At 42.6% G+C, this 13,963-nt stretch overlaps 3 protein-coding genes across 4 annotated transcripts; 2 read left to right on the top strand and 1 right to left on the bottom strand.

The window, feature by feature from the left end:
* Positions 1-601: 601 nt before the first annotated feature.
* Positions 602-2,947, top strand: LOC119021234 (EEF1A lysine methyltransferase 3-like). The gene is made up of 3 exons (XM_037101394.1): positions 602-1,018; positions 1,121-1,232; positions 1,603-2,947. Exons 1-3 carry the CDS (start codon positions 857-859, stop codon positions 1,995-1,997), a joined length of 669 nt encoding a protein of 222 aa, XP_036957289.1. The 5' UTR covers positions 602-856; the 3' UTR covers positions 1,998-2,947.
* Positions 2,948-4,193: 1,246 nt separating this feature from the next.
* Positions 4,194-11,093, top strand: si:ch211-159e12.5. Of its 2 annotated transcripts, XM_037101343.1 has the most exons (3): positions 4,194-4,512; positions 4,661-4,764; positions 5,281-11,093. In XM_037101343.1, the coding sequence occupies exons 2-3, from the start codon at positions 4,682-4,684 to the stop codon at positions 9,893-9,895; spliced, it is 4,698 nt and encodes a 1,565-aa protein (XP_036957238.1). In that variant the 5' UTR covers positions 4,194-4,512; positions 4,661-4,681; the 3' UTR covers positions 9,896-11,093. The 2 variants fall into 2 exon arrangements, with proteins under 2 accessions (XP_036957238.1, XP_036957239.1); XM_037101344.1 differs by having other exon boundaries at positions 4,194-4,764.
* cnpy2 (canopy FGF signaling regulator 2) lies at positions 10,776-13,660 on the bottom strand. The gene is made up of 6 exons (XM_037101403.1): positions 13,503-13,660; positions 13,197-13,303; positions 12,988-13,103; positions 12,507-12,704; positions 12,214-12,310; positions 10,776-12,103 (listed from the first exon to the last, which is right to left on the bottom strand). The coding sequence occupies exons 2-6, from the start codon at positions 13,294-13,296 to the stop codon at positions 12,060-12,062; spliced, it is 555 nt and encodes a 184-aa protein (XP_036957298.1). The 5' UTR covers positions 13,297-13,303; positions 13,503-13,660; the 3' UTR covers positions 10,776-12,059.
* Between the last annotated feature and the right edge of the window lie 303 nt (positions 13,661-13,963).

The following is a 13,963-nucleotide window of genomic DNA, read 5'->3' as shown; positions in this document are numbered from 1 at the left end:
TGTAAATTAAGTGTTCAGTTTTTCAGCATTTAGGACTCTTGTGATTGGCATTTTTCCTAGTTTGACCAACACTAAGTAAATAAAACAATTGGCAGATTCACCGTGGACATAATTGTAAGCTGCAGGCTTACCAATGTGTGAATGAGATCATGGATTGTTTTGAGAGCAGACACTTGTCTGGCTGAAAATCCTGGCTATGCAAAAACAGGATGAGGATGATCAAACTTTTTTGTGATGCACTGATTTGAAGGCTGGCAACACCTGAATATACCAAGTAATAGTAAAGCAATACCTAAACCTCAGGTTTACAAATTAAATATTGAATTATATGTAGACTTTATCTATGCCCTGAATAACATTGGCAATATTTTATGTATAAAGTTTCAGTATAATACAGAGCATTTAATTATGCTCCTCTATGACTTTATATGTTAAGCTAACACAGTGAGGAGGACAGCACCTAGAGTTAACATGTGCCTGGTGTGTGAAGAGTCCCAAAGTTATTTTGGGGAACTTATTCCTGACCCGGAAACTAAGTGGGATTGTTTTGCATTTCAAATTAAAAGCCTCGTCCACGTCGTTGGATGTATGAAATGCACTCTCGACACAGCTGCAACTAAGCATCCAATTCCCGTTAACACAGTAATAATACATGTTTATAAAATGTATATCAGTCTCTGAGGGTGCAGGCTAAAAGTAAAACCCAACCTTAACATGTGAGCTGAGCAGTTAGACAGCTAGACAACACATTTAGCTAACTTGAGATGCTAACCACTCGACCTGGAAGGCGACCGAGGTGCCAGTGTTTGTCGCTGACTGTACATCGAGTTAATCATTTTAATTTAGTCCACCAGACATGATTTGTTCAGAGGATGAAGACGACCCCTTCCCTGTAGACGACGGTCTGTTTGCCGACACATTCTCTCAAGACACCGTTTACAACTTAGTCGGCCAGGAGCTGAAGATAAGACAGGTGTTCGGGGCCAACCTCGGCGTGGCTGCCCCGGTCTGGGAGGCTGTAAGAGCACACTTGGTTTATGTTAAAGTCACGGGAATACACGTGGTACAAGTCAGTGTGGGGTTTGTGTAACGATAAGTGTGCGTGTTCGTGTGTACACAGGCGTTACACTTGTGTCGTTACTTGGAGGAGCAGGCGGTGGAGTTGAGAGGGAAGCGCATCATCGAGCTGGGAGCAGGGACTGGTGTGGTCGGCATCCTGGCAGCACGTCTCGGTGTGTTGTTATCATTATAATTATTATATAATGATTAGAAATGGCATGAGAAGCTCCTGGACCTCTCCTGACTGGTTGTACATAGAAACATCTTCTCGGATGTCTAACGTCCATTGAAGAAGTCCGTAAACTGTCGCACTCAGCTGTTGATGCAGCTCTCGCGTGGCTCCACCAGGGGCGCTGTGAACCTGCTGCAGCTGCCACAACAGCTGATGCTCCCAAAGTGTCAGAGATACAAGAGCATTACTGTCAGAATCCTCACAACATGCTGAGAATTTCAATACATGTGTAGTACCAGAATACATATATATGTAAATAAGATCAACAGCACATTTGAATCACTCTCTCCTATCTGAACTACCTCTTGCAGGTGCAGCTGTGACCCTCACAGACCTTCCTCTGACTCTCCCTCAGCTCCAGGCCAATGTCTCTGCTAACATGCCACCCAGTGGTTGGCTGACCACCCCTCCCACCGTCCTGCCTCTGTCCTGGGGCGAGGACCACGTGAACTTCCCCTCCAACTGGGATCTGGTGCTTTGTGCAGATATAATTTACCTCCCAGAGACTTACCCACTGCTTGTGGAGACACTAGCTCATTTGTGCAAGAACGGAGCCGTGGTGTATCTGTCGTCCAAAATGCGAAAAGAGCACAGGACTCCATATTTCTATGAGGGCTGTCTGCCGAGCAGATTTAATGTCGAGCTTGTGAACCGTGATGACAAACAAAACAATAATATATACAGGGCATCTCTAAGGAAAGAGTAGTGGCCGCAGGAACAACCTGTCTATGAGTCTGGTTTCTTAGACGCCTTTAAAACAAAAAACAAAAAATTATATAAGTGTGTTTGTAAAAAACAGAAAACAGTGAAAGCATCTTATGCATTATACAAAATACAAATATGAGGTGACTGTATTTGTCATCATAGCAGTTTCAAAGATTTTCATTTTTTTGTTTTTCCTACTACAAGCTGCAATTTGGGGTTTAATAATCCACTATAATCAAATAATCAGCCACAGATTGTTGCAATTGTGTATAGCCTTATAAACACAAAGAGAGCCTGCTCTCATTGGACTTTTGTGCTGTCAGTCATTTTAGTCATTCATGTTGTCATTATCAGGCACACTTAGTTTGGTAATGTTATCAGAGCATTTCTTAAAATAGGGTCAACAGCTCCTCTCAGGAATTTTCTGCCCTTCCTCTGACATTAAAATGTCATATATTCTCACCTCTGATTATCCTTCATAGTTAAAACCCTTTAGGGTCTCTCCAGGTTCATCTTATCAGTACAGACAACACAGAGGCCTGTCTGCACACGTTTATACATCCTGTTCTGTTTTATGCAAGGGTCTGGAGCATGTTACAAAGTTGTTTGAGCTGCCTTCTCTTCAGATATGACTGAAAAGACATCATCACATCTTTATAGGCCCTGGAGAGTGATCTCTTCAAGAAGCTGTGTACTATGGTTGATCTGATCTTACAGGAATACAAACTTTTAAAAACATTTTTATTACTTTGATGTGACACGTGGTTGTGTTTTTATGTTTAGTCTTCAAACTGGTTTGAAATGGGCGGGGCTCATTTTAATTAAAATGTGATGAGGACTTCAGGATTTGTAGCTAATGATGTTAAGCCACTGCCAATCAAATCACACCCACACAATCCTGAGAAACACATTAATGGAGTGTTAAACCTAATAAATAAGACCTTGTCTTTGTTTCAGACTTTTAATTTAAACTGCTGCTCATGTAATCATGAATATTTAATGTTGTGCTGTTGAAGGTCTTTAAATTAAACTAAAAGCCCGTAGGACCTGATGGGGTCCATTGCTCACTAAATATTGTCATGATCATCTCTGGGATGAAACTTTAATCTACGAGCAGCATCAAAGCTCAGAAAGATGCAAAACATGGTTAGTTTTCTCAGTAGTAGTGGAAACATAATGCAGTTCATGTCATACTGTTACAGGGATTGCTCTTCACTTCAGTCTAGACTGGGCTCAGTTATGTCAGCTTTTAAAAATCAGCCAGTATATCTTTGGGAAACCAAGACACTTCAGCTTTTACTGTGCTTTAACCACAAACAAAATCATCTTTTGATTTTAGTTTATTTCATACATTTTTAGTCTTCTCTCTTCCTGACATTCTTGTTCCTGGATCCTGATCTCATCTGAAATGCTTCTAGCGATAATCAAGCCGGACTTAACTTTATGGCAACATCAACCTTTTGGTGTATCTGCTGTTGATATCCAACACAATGTTGTTTTTATTGAGATCTATAAAACCCAAAACAAAGTTCATCTGATCCCCAACTATTGTGTCAACATCAACAGATTGCCCTCCCTGCAGCCTGCTGTCTGTACGTACCTCATCCCCTCTCTCCTGCTCTCTGCTGATGTACAGACTTTCTGTTCAGAGAAGGAAAGCCTGTTTGTTACGCTGGAGAGTTTCAAAGAAAGGGAGACGACCCGTCCGCTGCCCGTCTCTCCCTCTGCTACAATTCAGCCGACAAAACAACAGATCCCTATCTCCATGCAGAGTCTGCTCTCCATCACGCCGAGCGCCTCCCACACGAGCCAGTGTCCTGCAAAGTGCACATCACTGCTTTTGTTGTTGTTCGTGATTATTTGGGCAAAGTTATGGAAACAGTTGCTAGTAAATGGTGACGCTGATACAAACATCCAATTAGAAAAAGTTGTAACATAAATTATCTCTTTAAAAAGGTTTTGCACCCCCCCCAACCACAATCTTAAATATTAATTTTAAATTGTAGCTGTGAGATTAAGGGTCTGAAATATTCGATTCTAATATTCAGCCTCTCTACATAATTACCAATAATGCCAAAACGGCTTTTTCACCTAAAGCTGATGCACGCATAAAACTATAACAGCAACCTCATAAGGGCTGTTATTATCGACATTTTAATGATTTTGTGAGTCTATCTGAACTAAATTCCATGTAAGTTTGTAGTTACACTTTAAACTATGTTGCCTTCCCCTTGAAGTCACCTTTTTAAAGAGTAATGATGGAGCTAAACATAGTGTTTCTAAAAAACCTGATTAAAAACATTCCTCTGTGGTATTTGAACTGAGCATGTTGGCTGGATGAGAGGAGGATGGGCTAACAGTGACAGGGGAGTGTGTGTGTGTGTTTGTGTGAGTGGAGTGGGAGGAGGACTGAAAGCCACTGTCCTTTTAAAACAAGTTGTAGTGTTAGGGCTTCATTAGAGCTCATGTCACCTCATGAGCAGCGAGGACAGTAATCTTGAAAACAGCAATTAAAGGTACGTGTTTGTGTGTGTTGTATCACTCCATTTGTGTAACAATATATAAACTGCAGGTGACACTTTTCAAAAACGTTTTTGTTTTTCATGTTCAGTGTTACAAAATGTACTTTCTGCGCCATTTAATCTTTATTTTCCAACATTTCAGATCTGAGTATCAGACCAAAACATGGAGTTCTGGCCTGAGAATCAGGGACAGTCATCTCTATATTCTAAATTTGGTACCGTTCCTGGAAGAAACTGTACACATAAGTGAGTTCAGTGTTATTATTACTTTTCCTTTAATTTTTGCTCATCTCTGCTTAAGGGGTTTCCATACTCAAATCAAGGCTCTATGGACAGAGGGTGTCATACACTGTACAGATTGCAAAGCCCCCTGAGAAACTGACTTGACTACTTTATAAATCAGTCTAATCTTTGGATGATAGTCTGTTGCCATTTTTCAAGGCTTGTCTGATGAAGCTTAAACTTAATTTGTACAGTATTGTGTTGATTCCAAAAAAGTAATGCTCGACAAACAATCGGCTGCCTTTTTAGCTGCATCCCTGCAGACTATTTAACCCTCGACCAAGTTCAACACTGACTAATTCTGCAATGTTTTAGCAGTACATTATTTTTTATTTGTCGGATATTATCAGTGGACCATATTGATCCAGTAAAGTGATACCAAAAGGAACCACTTGTTGCAAGATTTTCTGAAAAACAGCATAAAAAAAACTGTGAAAGATGGCTTTGAATTTACACATTTTTCCACCATTTTACTCACAGCTACCATGACAGACATCAGGCAACTCATTACCCATTATACTATGGTGAGCAGCAGGATCAAAGCCGGGAGTCCAGTTACTGGACTGTACCAGGATCAAGAGTTGGAGGGGCTCCACAGGAGTACACTAACTGGACGGACCAAGACCTGGCTGCCGCTGCTTCTTCCCACTTCCCTTTTATTCTAGACCGTCACCCTCAGCCACACCAGGACCTGGGAGAATATCAGCTGCATGAAGCCAGAGACAGAGAGTGGACTGTAGCTCAACGAGCAGCAAGGGATTATGAGAGAGGATTTCTGAGGGAGGGATGGCAGAGGAGGTGGGAGCCCTGCAGTCCTGTCCGCTACAACAGGGAAGTCTCTACCAAGAGGAGTGACAGCAGCTATCGAGAGCTGGAGGCTTGGGCAGCTCGATACAGCCATTCTCTTCCAAGGAGGAGACGCATCGAGGCAGAGTTGAGGGGCGCCTCTCAGGGGCTCCTGGAGAGCAGCCGGGCCCCAGACAGGGACAGCAGGAGTGGGACAGATCCTCGACTCGCAGCGCTGCAACAGGTTATACAATCTGCAAACATGAGAGAATCAGGACAGTGGGATAGAGGGGGCAGACAGCAAGCATATTATCCATCACAAACTCCTGCCAGTCCTGACACAAGCCATGTCTTGGACATGAAAGAAAAGGCTGGCTACCAGAGGAGGATGTTCAGCCAACCACCTGGCTATATTGCTCCTCCTCCCTATAACAGCCAGCATAAAAGTACACCTGTGTTGCACAACAGTAACACCAGCTGGGAGCAGGAGGGTAAGAGACAAACCCACTGGTCACAGCCCACACTCAGAAAGGAGGATGTCCCTGTAGATCACCAAAAAGGACAGAAAGAGGACTTCACAAAACCAGATGTAAATCAGTATACCTTCCCAGAGCTTGAAGGGCTTCAGCACCAAAAACAGGAAACGGATGCTTCACAGGCAAGCAGTCCTGTTAGTACCCAGAAACTGCACATACAGCGCGAAAATATGATGTCTCCGCAACAGCAACAAGTGCTACAAGCAATTCAGAATGAAAAAATAAATGAAGAATCATACTCTAAAGTCATTGAGGGAAGGAAGTTCAGATTGAACAAAAAGACAGGCGGGATGACCATATTCTGCTTGGTGTCTCGCATAGCAGCCACCACAGAAACCCCATCTTTGCCACTTTGTACCTTGCAAACAAACATTCAAAACACAGAGCAAGGAGGGGATTCTCAAGGTCTGACGGACAGTGGTGACAATCAAACACACAAACTTGCAGATGAGGTAGACTTCAGAGGGCCAACACTCGCAGAGCAGTCGAACACTTCTGATGAGGGAAGTCTCGAAGTCCAGCAGAAAGAGACAACAACCTGCGTAGAAAGTGAGATGCTCGAGCTTAATCAATCAAACAAAGCAGAGACAGGTGCCTTTTCCCCAGAAAAAGTGAGTCCAGATGATGCTGATGCTAAATTACGGAGACAAGCTGCTCAGCCAGTGTCAGTCAAATATCCTCTGTGGAGGGAGCCTAGTTTCACAAGCCGGGCGGAAACTGAGAGTTCGCCCACATGTTTGAGAACAAACAGTGAGGAGGGAGGAACAGATCCTCTGCATAACCAAGAGGTCTCTGCTGAAGTTCATCCAACTGACATTGAAGTAATGAGACTGGACATCAAGAAAGACACTGAATCAGAGGACAGTGAGGGTTTACTTGTTATTGACACCACCTGTGTTGTTGTTAAAATGGAGCTGATCCCATCACCCAAGAAGGAGCATGTTCACTTCTTGGATTCTGCGTCACACAGTGAAGACAGTCCACTCGACGCTCAATCAGCCATCTCTCCTGAATGTGTCCAATCAAACAGTCAGCCAAATCAGGAAGTGGCAACTGACCAGAATGTAGAAACAGACCCCTTGCACATGAATGAAAGGCCTGAACAAGACTCAGATCTTACAGAGACAAAAGCATCTGAGGAAGAATGTGAAATGTCTTTCCCCTGCGTGTCCCCATCTTCAGTTTCTGAAAGGGAAACCTTGGAGGAGCGTGCTGAAAGAATCCTGGGTATCCCTCTACATGACTGCATCACTGAGCAGCGACCTGAAGATGCATCATCACTTCTTGGCACATGTGTGGAGCACCAGGAAGTTGAACGTTCTCTGATTAAAGATAGTGATATTACTGATGCGACTGAACAAGTCCCAGTTGATACAACAGAGATAGAAAACTCACAGCATCAGTTAGAGGTTGGACAAACTGATGATGACGTGTGTTTGCAAGAGAATGAAAATGCCAAAGATCAGCTGGCAAATGGCGGTGGTGAGGATGCATCGTCACTTCTTGGCTCATGTGTGGAGGACCAGGAAGTGGAACCTTCTCCGATTAAAGATAATGACATTATTGAGGCCACTGAACGAGTCCCGGAGGATACGACAGATGTCGAACAGTCACAGACTCAGTTAGAGGTTGGACAAACTGATGACGCAGTGTGTTTACAAGAGAATGAAGATCCGAAAGATCATCTGGCAAATGGAGGCGGTGAGGATGTTGTTGGGTCTCAGGAGCAGGCCTCTGTTATGTCTGAAGAGAATGACTCTGACTTGCAACTCGAAACAGACATCAAAGCTTCATCTGAAATTGAAATGAGTCAGGATCTTAATCCAAAATGTACTCGTGAAGAAGGTACGACTGAGCATGGTCAGGAAGAAAATGTTGAGAACGACGCTTCTTCTCAACACCCCCGTCAGATTCCCGGTCCGCCCATCGCTATTAATAATTCTTCTTCACTTTCATCTGCTCTGGACTGTGAAGCGCACAACCCTTGTCTTTTTCTTCCACTCTCATCCTCCGATCTTACATCAAACATTGAAGAAGGCCCTGATCCTGAGTCGATTGCTCTCGATTCACCTTATCCTGAAACATCTCCTCCTCACGCTCCAACAGAACAACTACAATCTCCTCCTCCCCCTGGATCACCTGACTTTTTACAAAACGCCACTCCCCATACAGACCACTCCCCAAGCCCCTCTCCCCTTGACTTAATAGATCAAACTGAAGAAGCTGTGTCAAGCAGTGACAATGAAGGTCAGACATCACATCTACCCAACAAAAAGGCCAGTAACGCCCTTGAGGACCTTGCCAAGGATATGAGAGAGGATCTCGTGTCTCCAGATGAAAGTGGCAACCTAGATGATGCTGCTTCTTTGAAGGAGAGCAAAGTGACTGATGAGCTACAAACACAAGAAGCTGACAAGGACCCTACAGACCATGTTATGGAACAGAGACTTAAAATTCCCCAAGAAAATGCCACTGGGGTCAACATTTTGCAGCAACAACTTGGATGTGTCCAGGCAGAGGATGTTGTTTGTGTAAAAGAGAGTTATCTGAGTGAAGCTCAACTACCAAAGGAAATCAATGACCAAATACAGACACTTGAAATATCCAAACAAGATGCCATAGAGGTCAACGGATTGCAGGAACAGCTTGAAGGTTTTATGACTAAAGAGGAACTACCAATAGAAGTCAGCGGGGAGCCAGTAAGTTTCTTGGAGCAGACAATATGCCCCCGAAACGTGACTCAAATTCAAACTCAAACAGAGGTCAACACTTTGCAACAGTTTGAAAGACAGAATGCTTCATATCTAAAAGAAATGTATATGACTGAGGCACAATCAAAAAAAGAAGCCAAAAAAGATTCGATGGGGATTTTGGAACAAACAATACCCAAAGACAATGCTACAGACTCTCAAACTCAACCAGAGATCGAAATGTTGCAAGACACTGAACCACAGGCTGAACCCGCCAACTCATCTCTTCGCTCACCTCCAGATTCTGACAGTGAGAGGTCTCAATTACCTACTGAGCTTCCTTGTCCGCCACATCTGTCGCACATGTCAGACACAGAGTTTGTTTCCCTTTCAGAAATAGACTCAGTCTGTCCCTCGGCTCTAGACACTGTTCCTTCTCCTCATCTGGACTCTTGTGAGGAACCCCCTCAGTTCTCACCTTCCTCTTCCTCTGATTCACCTTCTCTCTTGCATCCTAGCTCATCAGCTCCTTTGCAGCAAGAAGAAAGTGGAAGAGTTTCCTCTGACTTACTCCTCCAAGAGGAGACCCAGTATCCAAAGTCCCTGTGGGATGCAGTAAATCGCATTAGGAAACATACAGCACCCGACTCGGAGAACGAGGAGGAGGAGGTGAGTGAGCTGTGGGATCGAGAGAGCGTAGGGGAGGACTTGTGCTGGGACATGAATTCTGATAAGATGGTCTTTGGTGAAGCAGGGCAACAGAAGGTTTCAGCAGAAGGTGTTGAGGGTGTAGAGGTGGGACGAATTGAGCAGGATCTACTTCATGAAGAGCTAAGCAGGCATGCGGAAGAAGACACACTGTCCTGCAGCAGCGCCAGCAGCCATGGCTCCGGGGACACAGTTATTGTAGCAGATGAAGAAGAAGCTGACGAAATGTCACTCGAGGCCGGGACAGAAAGCAAGACAGAGAATGACAAGGAGTTTCAGACGGCTGAGGGAGAGGGATGCTGTTGTGGGGAAGTAAAAAATGAGACTGCAGCTAAGACACAGGAAGATGACGGCGATGAGAGCCTCACAAATTAGTCTAGTAAGAGTCAGAGGGGCAGGGGAAATTATGGAAACAGAGGAAAAAGAAAATGAGGAGGAGGAGGAGGAGGTGGTACTGATGCCCTCAGAGGTCGGGGTATCAGTGAGTCTGTAACTGGATGAACAAGGAGTGCTGGCCTAATATGTTTTATAAAACATATAACCACTACGGTATGTACCATCTGAATTTATATAGTGCCTGATAATGAATGGAAGTAATTTCCTCAATAACATTTTGTAGCAGATATTTTCACAAAGACTAACAGATTTTCTAGTTCAAGAGTAGTCTTAGAGCTTTTATTTTTGATGGAGAAGTAGTGACGCACTTAACTTTGTTATGTAGGAAATTGATATTTGTGAAATCTAAAATATCCCAACCAACGCTTTTTTGACAAATCTATCCTTGTAAAGCAGACCATGTTGTACTTTTTCCTGAATCTTATTGTCTATTTATCCTCTGTTTCAATATCGTTTGAGATAATATGTAACTTTTAAATTATCAAAGTGTATGTCAGACTATTTGGAGTGATTCTGTGGCAAAAAACAAGCAATTGTTCTGTACTTTAAGTAAATAAAATGATGGAGTGCATTAACGAAAGGGTGTGGAAAGTTTATATTGTGGCCTTTAAGGACGTCGTGTCTTGTAGAGGGTTATTTTCAGCAAATGTTTGAGGTCAAGCTCATTGCCTGTTGTGATAATGTGTCACATCAGTGTAGGACTTGCATGCATATAAAAATTAGAATACACTGGTGTGAAATCAACTCATGGTTTAACTGATTTACAATTGAGCCTCTATGAATTTTTGTTTAGAAAACAAAAGGTAATCTTGTGCTGATACTGTACAAATACAGTTCCACTAATTAAAGACAAAACAGATGCAGAGAAAACTTACAAAGTTTATATAAAAAGGAATTATCAGGAGAATGTTCACGAGACAAGATAATTCGTTCACACATTGAAAAATTACCAAAAATACTTCCTGAACTTTCAACATTGACAGTACAGCATGAGGACTTTCCAACTGAGTATGATCCTTTAATTTGGACTCAACTATCTGATTATGGACTGCAGTGCTCTCTAGTTCAATTAACAAGACAATTCTTGCTCAAAAGTAAAAATTAACCCCCTCAAATATAACAATTAAAGCAGGTTGCACTTGGCTTTTGTAGTGTTTAAGGAAAAAAATATCTTATACCAAACAAGTACACAGCAATAAAAATTCATATTTTTCAGATTCCAACCGCTTATGTACCATTGCCCTATTGTGTTAGGTAACAGAAAAAGGTGAAGCTACAAAGTTAAGTTTTAATTTTTCCAGCTTCAACATGCCCACTTAAGCAGCAGCATTTAATCTGCTGGGACAGTTTTCTTAACTGTAATACATTTCACATCAATGGTCACAATATAAAGACTGGAGGTGAAAGACGGTCAATGTTTGAAGACTGTGATATTACATGAAAAAAAGCACATTGTGTAAATTCGACAACAGTGAAACTAATTCCAGTTAAATCTACAATGATCATTTTTGACGGCACTTAACATAACACTGGTTATTCCTGTGATCTTGGACAGTTCAATAATTATTGGTGGGCATTCAAATCTCTTTACTGAAGCTAGAACTGATGTACGAATGTCCAGTCATTGTTGATAAAAAAAAAAATACATATGTTTTCAGTGTGCATGAATAATAATTAAAGACCATTTAACAAAATCTCAACCTCATCTCTGCTGGCTTGCCTTAAATTAATATGCTTACTGTATATACACAATGAAAACTGTTAGAAATCCTGTATCTATGAGGAAGAATAATTTCATTTCACAGTTTTATCTGGTGTGGAGCATTTGAAGGTAAGACGAAAAACCTTCATATAAATACAGAATATTGACATGTAATAACTTACAGTATATAAACAAGTGACAAAATAGTCCAAAGAGATTTGGCTAAAAAATGGCAAAAAAAATGGTCCTTGAATTGTCATAGATCACAGGAATAAGACTTTTCTTCAGATAGATTTTGTCATATTTTACATAATAATTTGTATACATCTTTCATCACTTCTATGGTGTAAAACTGGCGATAAGTGACAAGTGAAAACATTACAGCACCCAATGTCATCTCCGATTTTGTGGATCAGAGACGGCAGGCATGGTGAGATGACATCAAAGTTCGTCATGGTGCATTGTCAGAGCGTGGTCACAGAGGTCTGCAGAGCACACAAGACAGGAAAACAAGGAATTAGAATAGTATCAGAGAGTTATAAAGAAACAAAATATAAATGTGTATTAGTATGTAAAATTTGAGTGGAAAAGATACCTGTCCTCTTGCTGCAGAGTTTGTCTTTGACATTATCTGTCTCGTGAGCGAAGAATTCGATGATTTCGTCTTCATGCTGCTCAACAATTGTTTCACACTGAAGAAAAGAAGTCAACGAACTGTTACAAAATGCAAAATTCCCACTATAATTCACAAGATTTGGAGGTCTGGGCTGCATCAAAGTACCACATTTCTGACAGTTTGTTTATTTGGACATATTGTTAACATGACATAATAACACAAAACCATTAAAACATACGTTTTCTGTATAATGTCTTAGATTCTGTACTCACTGCAAATTTTAAACTGGATGTAACTCTTGAATCCAGCGTGGCCTCAGAGAGATCCATGGCCTCACCGCTGCGAGATTTTACCCGAATGTAGGACTTCCTGTTTGTGGCTGTATCTGTGCGCTCGCCGTAGTCCTCCATCCTCTCACACACAGTCTCCATCATCTCCAGGAGGTTTCCCTCTGAGCGAGCCAGAGGGACCTTCAGGAGGAAAAGGCCACAGTGAGGTGGATCATCAGGTGTCTTCTTTATGTCTTTACAACAGTTACTTTCAGTTAATTTAACTGTTATACAAAACGACGAAAAGCAACAAATCCTACATTTTTGAGAAGCTATAGCCAAATCTTTTTAACCAATCCATTCAGCTCTGACTTTTCAAAATAAAAGTGCAGCACTGCTTCACTGTACAGTAGTGTTGTAGTGGTGCCGCCTACAGAGTGGGTTGGACTCGGATTACTACGTGGATGTTCTGCTGCAGCCTCACCTCTCTGATGGACTGGCTGCCGTCCGGGTTGATCCTGAAAGACCCAGTCTGGATCATTTTCTTTGGATCAACCTGGGAGATGGCCCACTCCATCTCATCCACCAGAGCCCTGCAGGCTGCGGGGAGCACAGAGGACACGCGTCAGGACTTCTTCCCGAGTAACGTTACTCATAATGTGCTGATACGAGGGCGGAGAAACAAACACATACCTCCACATCTTATGTCCTGTCCTTGTCTGGCTGCCTGGCTGAAGCTCAGGAGGAGACACACAAGCACACTCGATGCGAGCAGGAGCGCCGCTTCCCTCATCTTGCACCTAAAAAAAGCACAGATTTCACCACAACACAGACTGAAACATCGACCGCTACAGCAGCACACACTCAGGCGACGCACTCGTGAGTTAGCCGGCAACGTCTCCGCCACACAGCTAGCTACATTTATGTCCGACCGTTACAACTCCGAACAACGACTCACACACGGAAACACGCGTTTTGACAACTTTTCATTCAACTTACAAGTTTCTGGCAGCGCTTCTCGAGACCACCTTACGTTACGCTTTTCCACGCTGTTCCATCGCATTCGGTGAAATGTGGTGACGTAGGCACCCGAGCTGCTGGACAGGACGGGGCCGCGTTCGAGACAGCGCCCCCGCGTGACCCGGAAGAGAGTCCGACCGCTCAGCCGTGGGTGCTTTGCCCAGAGGGCCTGAGCTACGTCATGGGAGGGAAATAAATTTAAGTTTTCGGCTGAGCTTAGCTGAAACAGAACCTGTGAAGAAGCTTAAGTAAAATGTTACTGCTTTAGTTAGATTTACCTTCTAGTTTAGAGCGGGAAATTTTAACTAGCTCTGCATAGAGGCCACTTTTGCAAATTGGGCCTTAACTCATCTGTCTTCGAAATTGTTTTTTTTTTTTTTTTTTTTTTTTAAATCCAGTTTATCAACAAAATGAACACTGTACTGTTTCAGGATTGACAC

This window comes from Acanthopagrus latus, chromosome 6 (assembly GCF_904848185.1).
Source record: "Acanthopagrus latus isolate v.2019 chromosome 6, fAcaLat1.1, whole genome shotgun sequence".
Taxonomy (NCBI): domain Eukaryota; kingdom Metazoa; phylum Chordata; class Actinopteri; order Spariformes; family Sparidae; genus Acanthopagrus; species Acanthopagrus latus.
This window is presented reverse-complemented; position numbering and strand designations above follow the sequence as displayed.

Excerpts from the sequence above, each read along its gene's own strand:
- LOC119021234 (XM_037101394.1), top strand. The coding sequence starts at position 857 with ATGATTTGTTCAGAGGATGAAGACGACCCCTTCCCTGTAGACGACGGT. Across the intron at positions 1,019-1,120 it reads CTGCCCCGGTCTGGGAGGCT|GCGTTACACTTGTGTCGTTA; the intron begins GTAAGAGCACAC and ends GTGTGTACACAG. Across the intron at positions 1,233-1,602 it reads CATCCTGGCAGCACGTCTCG|GTGCAGCTGTGACCCTCACA; the intron begins GTGTGTTGTTAT and ends TACCTCTTGCAG.
- si:ch211-159e12.5 (XM_037101343.1), top strand. The coding sequence starts at position 4,682 with ATGGAGTTCTGGCCTGAGAATCAGGGACAGTCATCTCTATATTCTAAA. Across the intron at positions 4,765-5,280 it reads GGAAGAAACTGTACACATAA|CTACCATGACAGACATCAGG; the intron begins GTGAGTTCAGTG and ends TTTTACTCACAG.
- cnpy2 (XM_037101403.1), bottom strand. The coding sequence starts at position 13,296 with ATGAGGGAAGCGGCGCTCCTGCTCGCATCGAGTGTGCTTGTGTGTCTC. Across the intron at positions 13,104-13,196 it reads ACAGGACATAAGATGTGGAG|CCTGCAGGGCTCTGGTGGAT; the intron begins GTATGTGTTTGT and ends TGCTCCCCGCAG. Across the intron at positions 12,705-12,987 it reads GCAGCCAGTCCATCAGAGAG|GTCCCTCTGGCTCGCTCAGA; the intron begins GTGAGGCTGCAG and ends TTCCTCCTGAAG.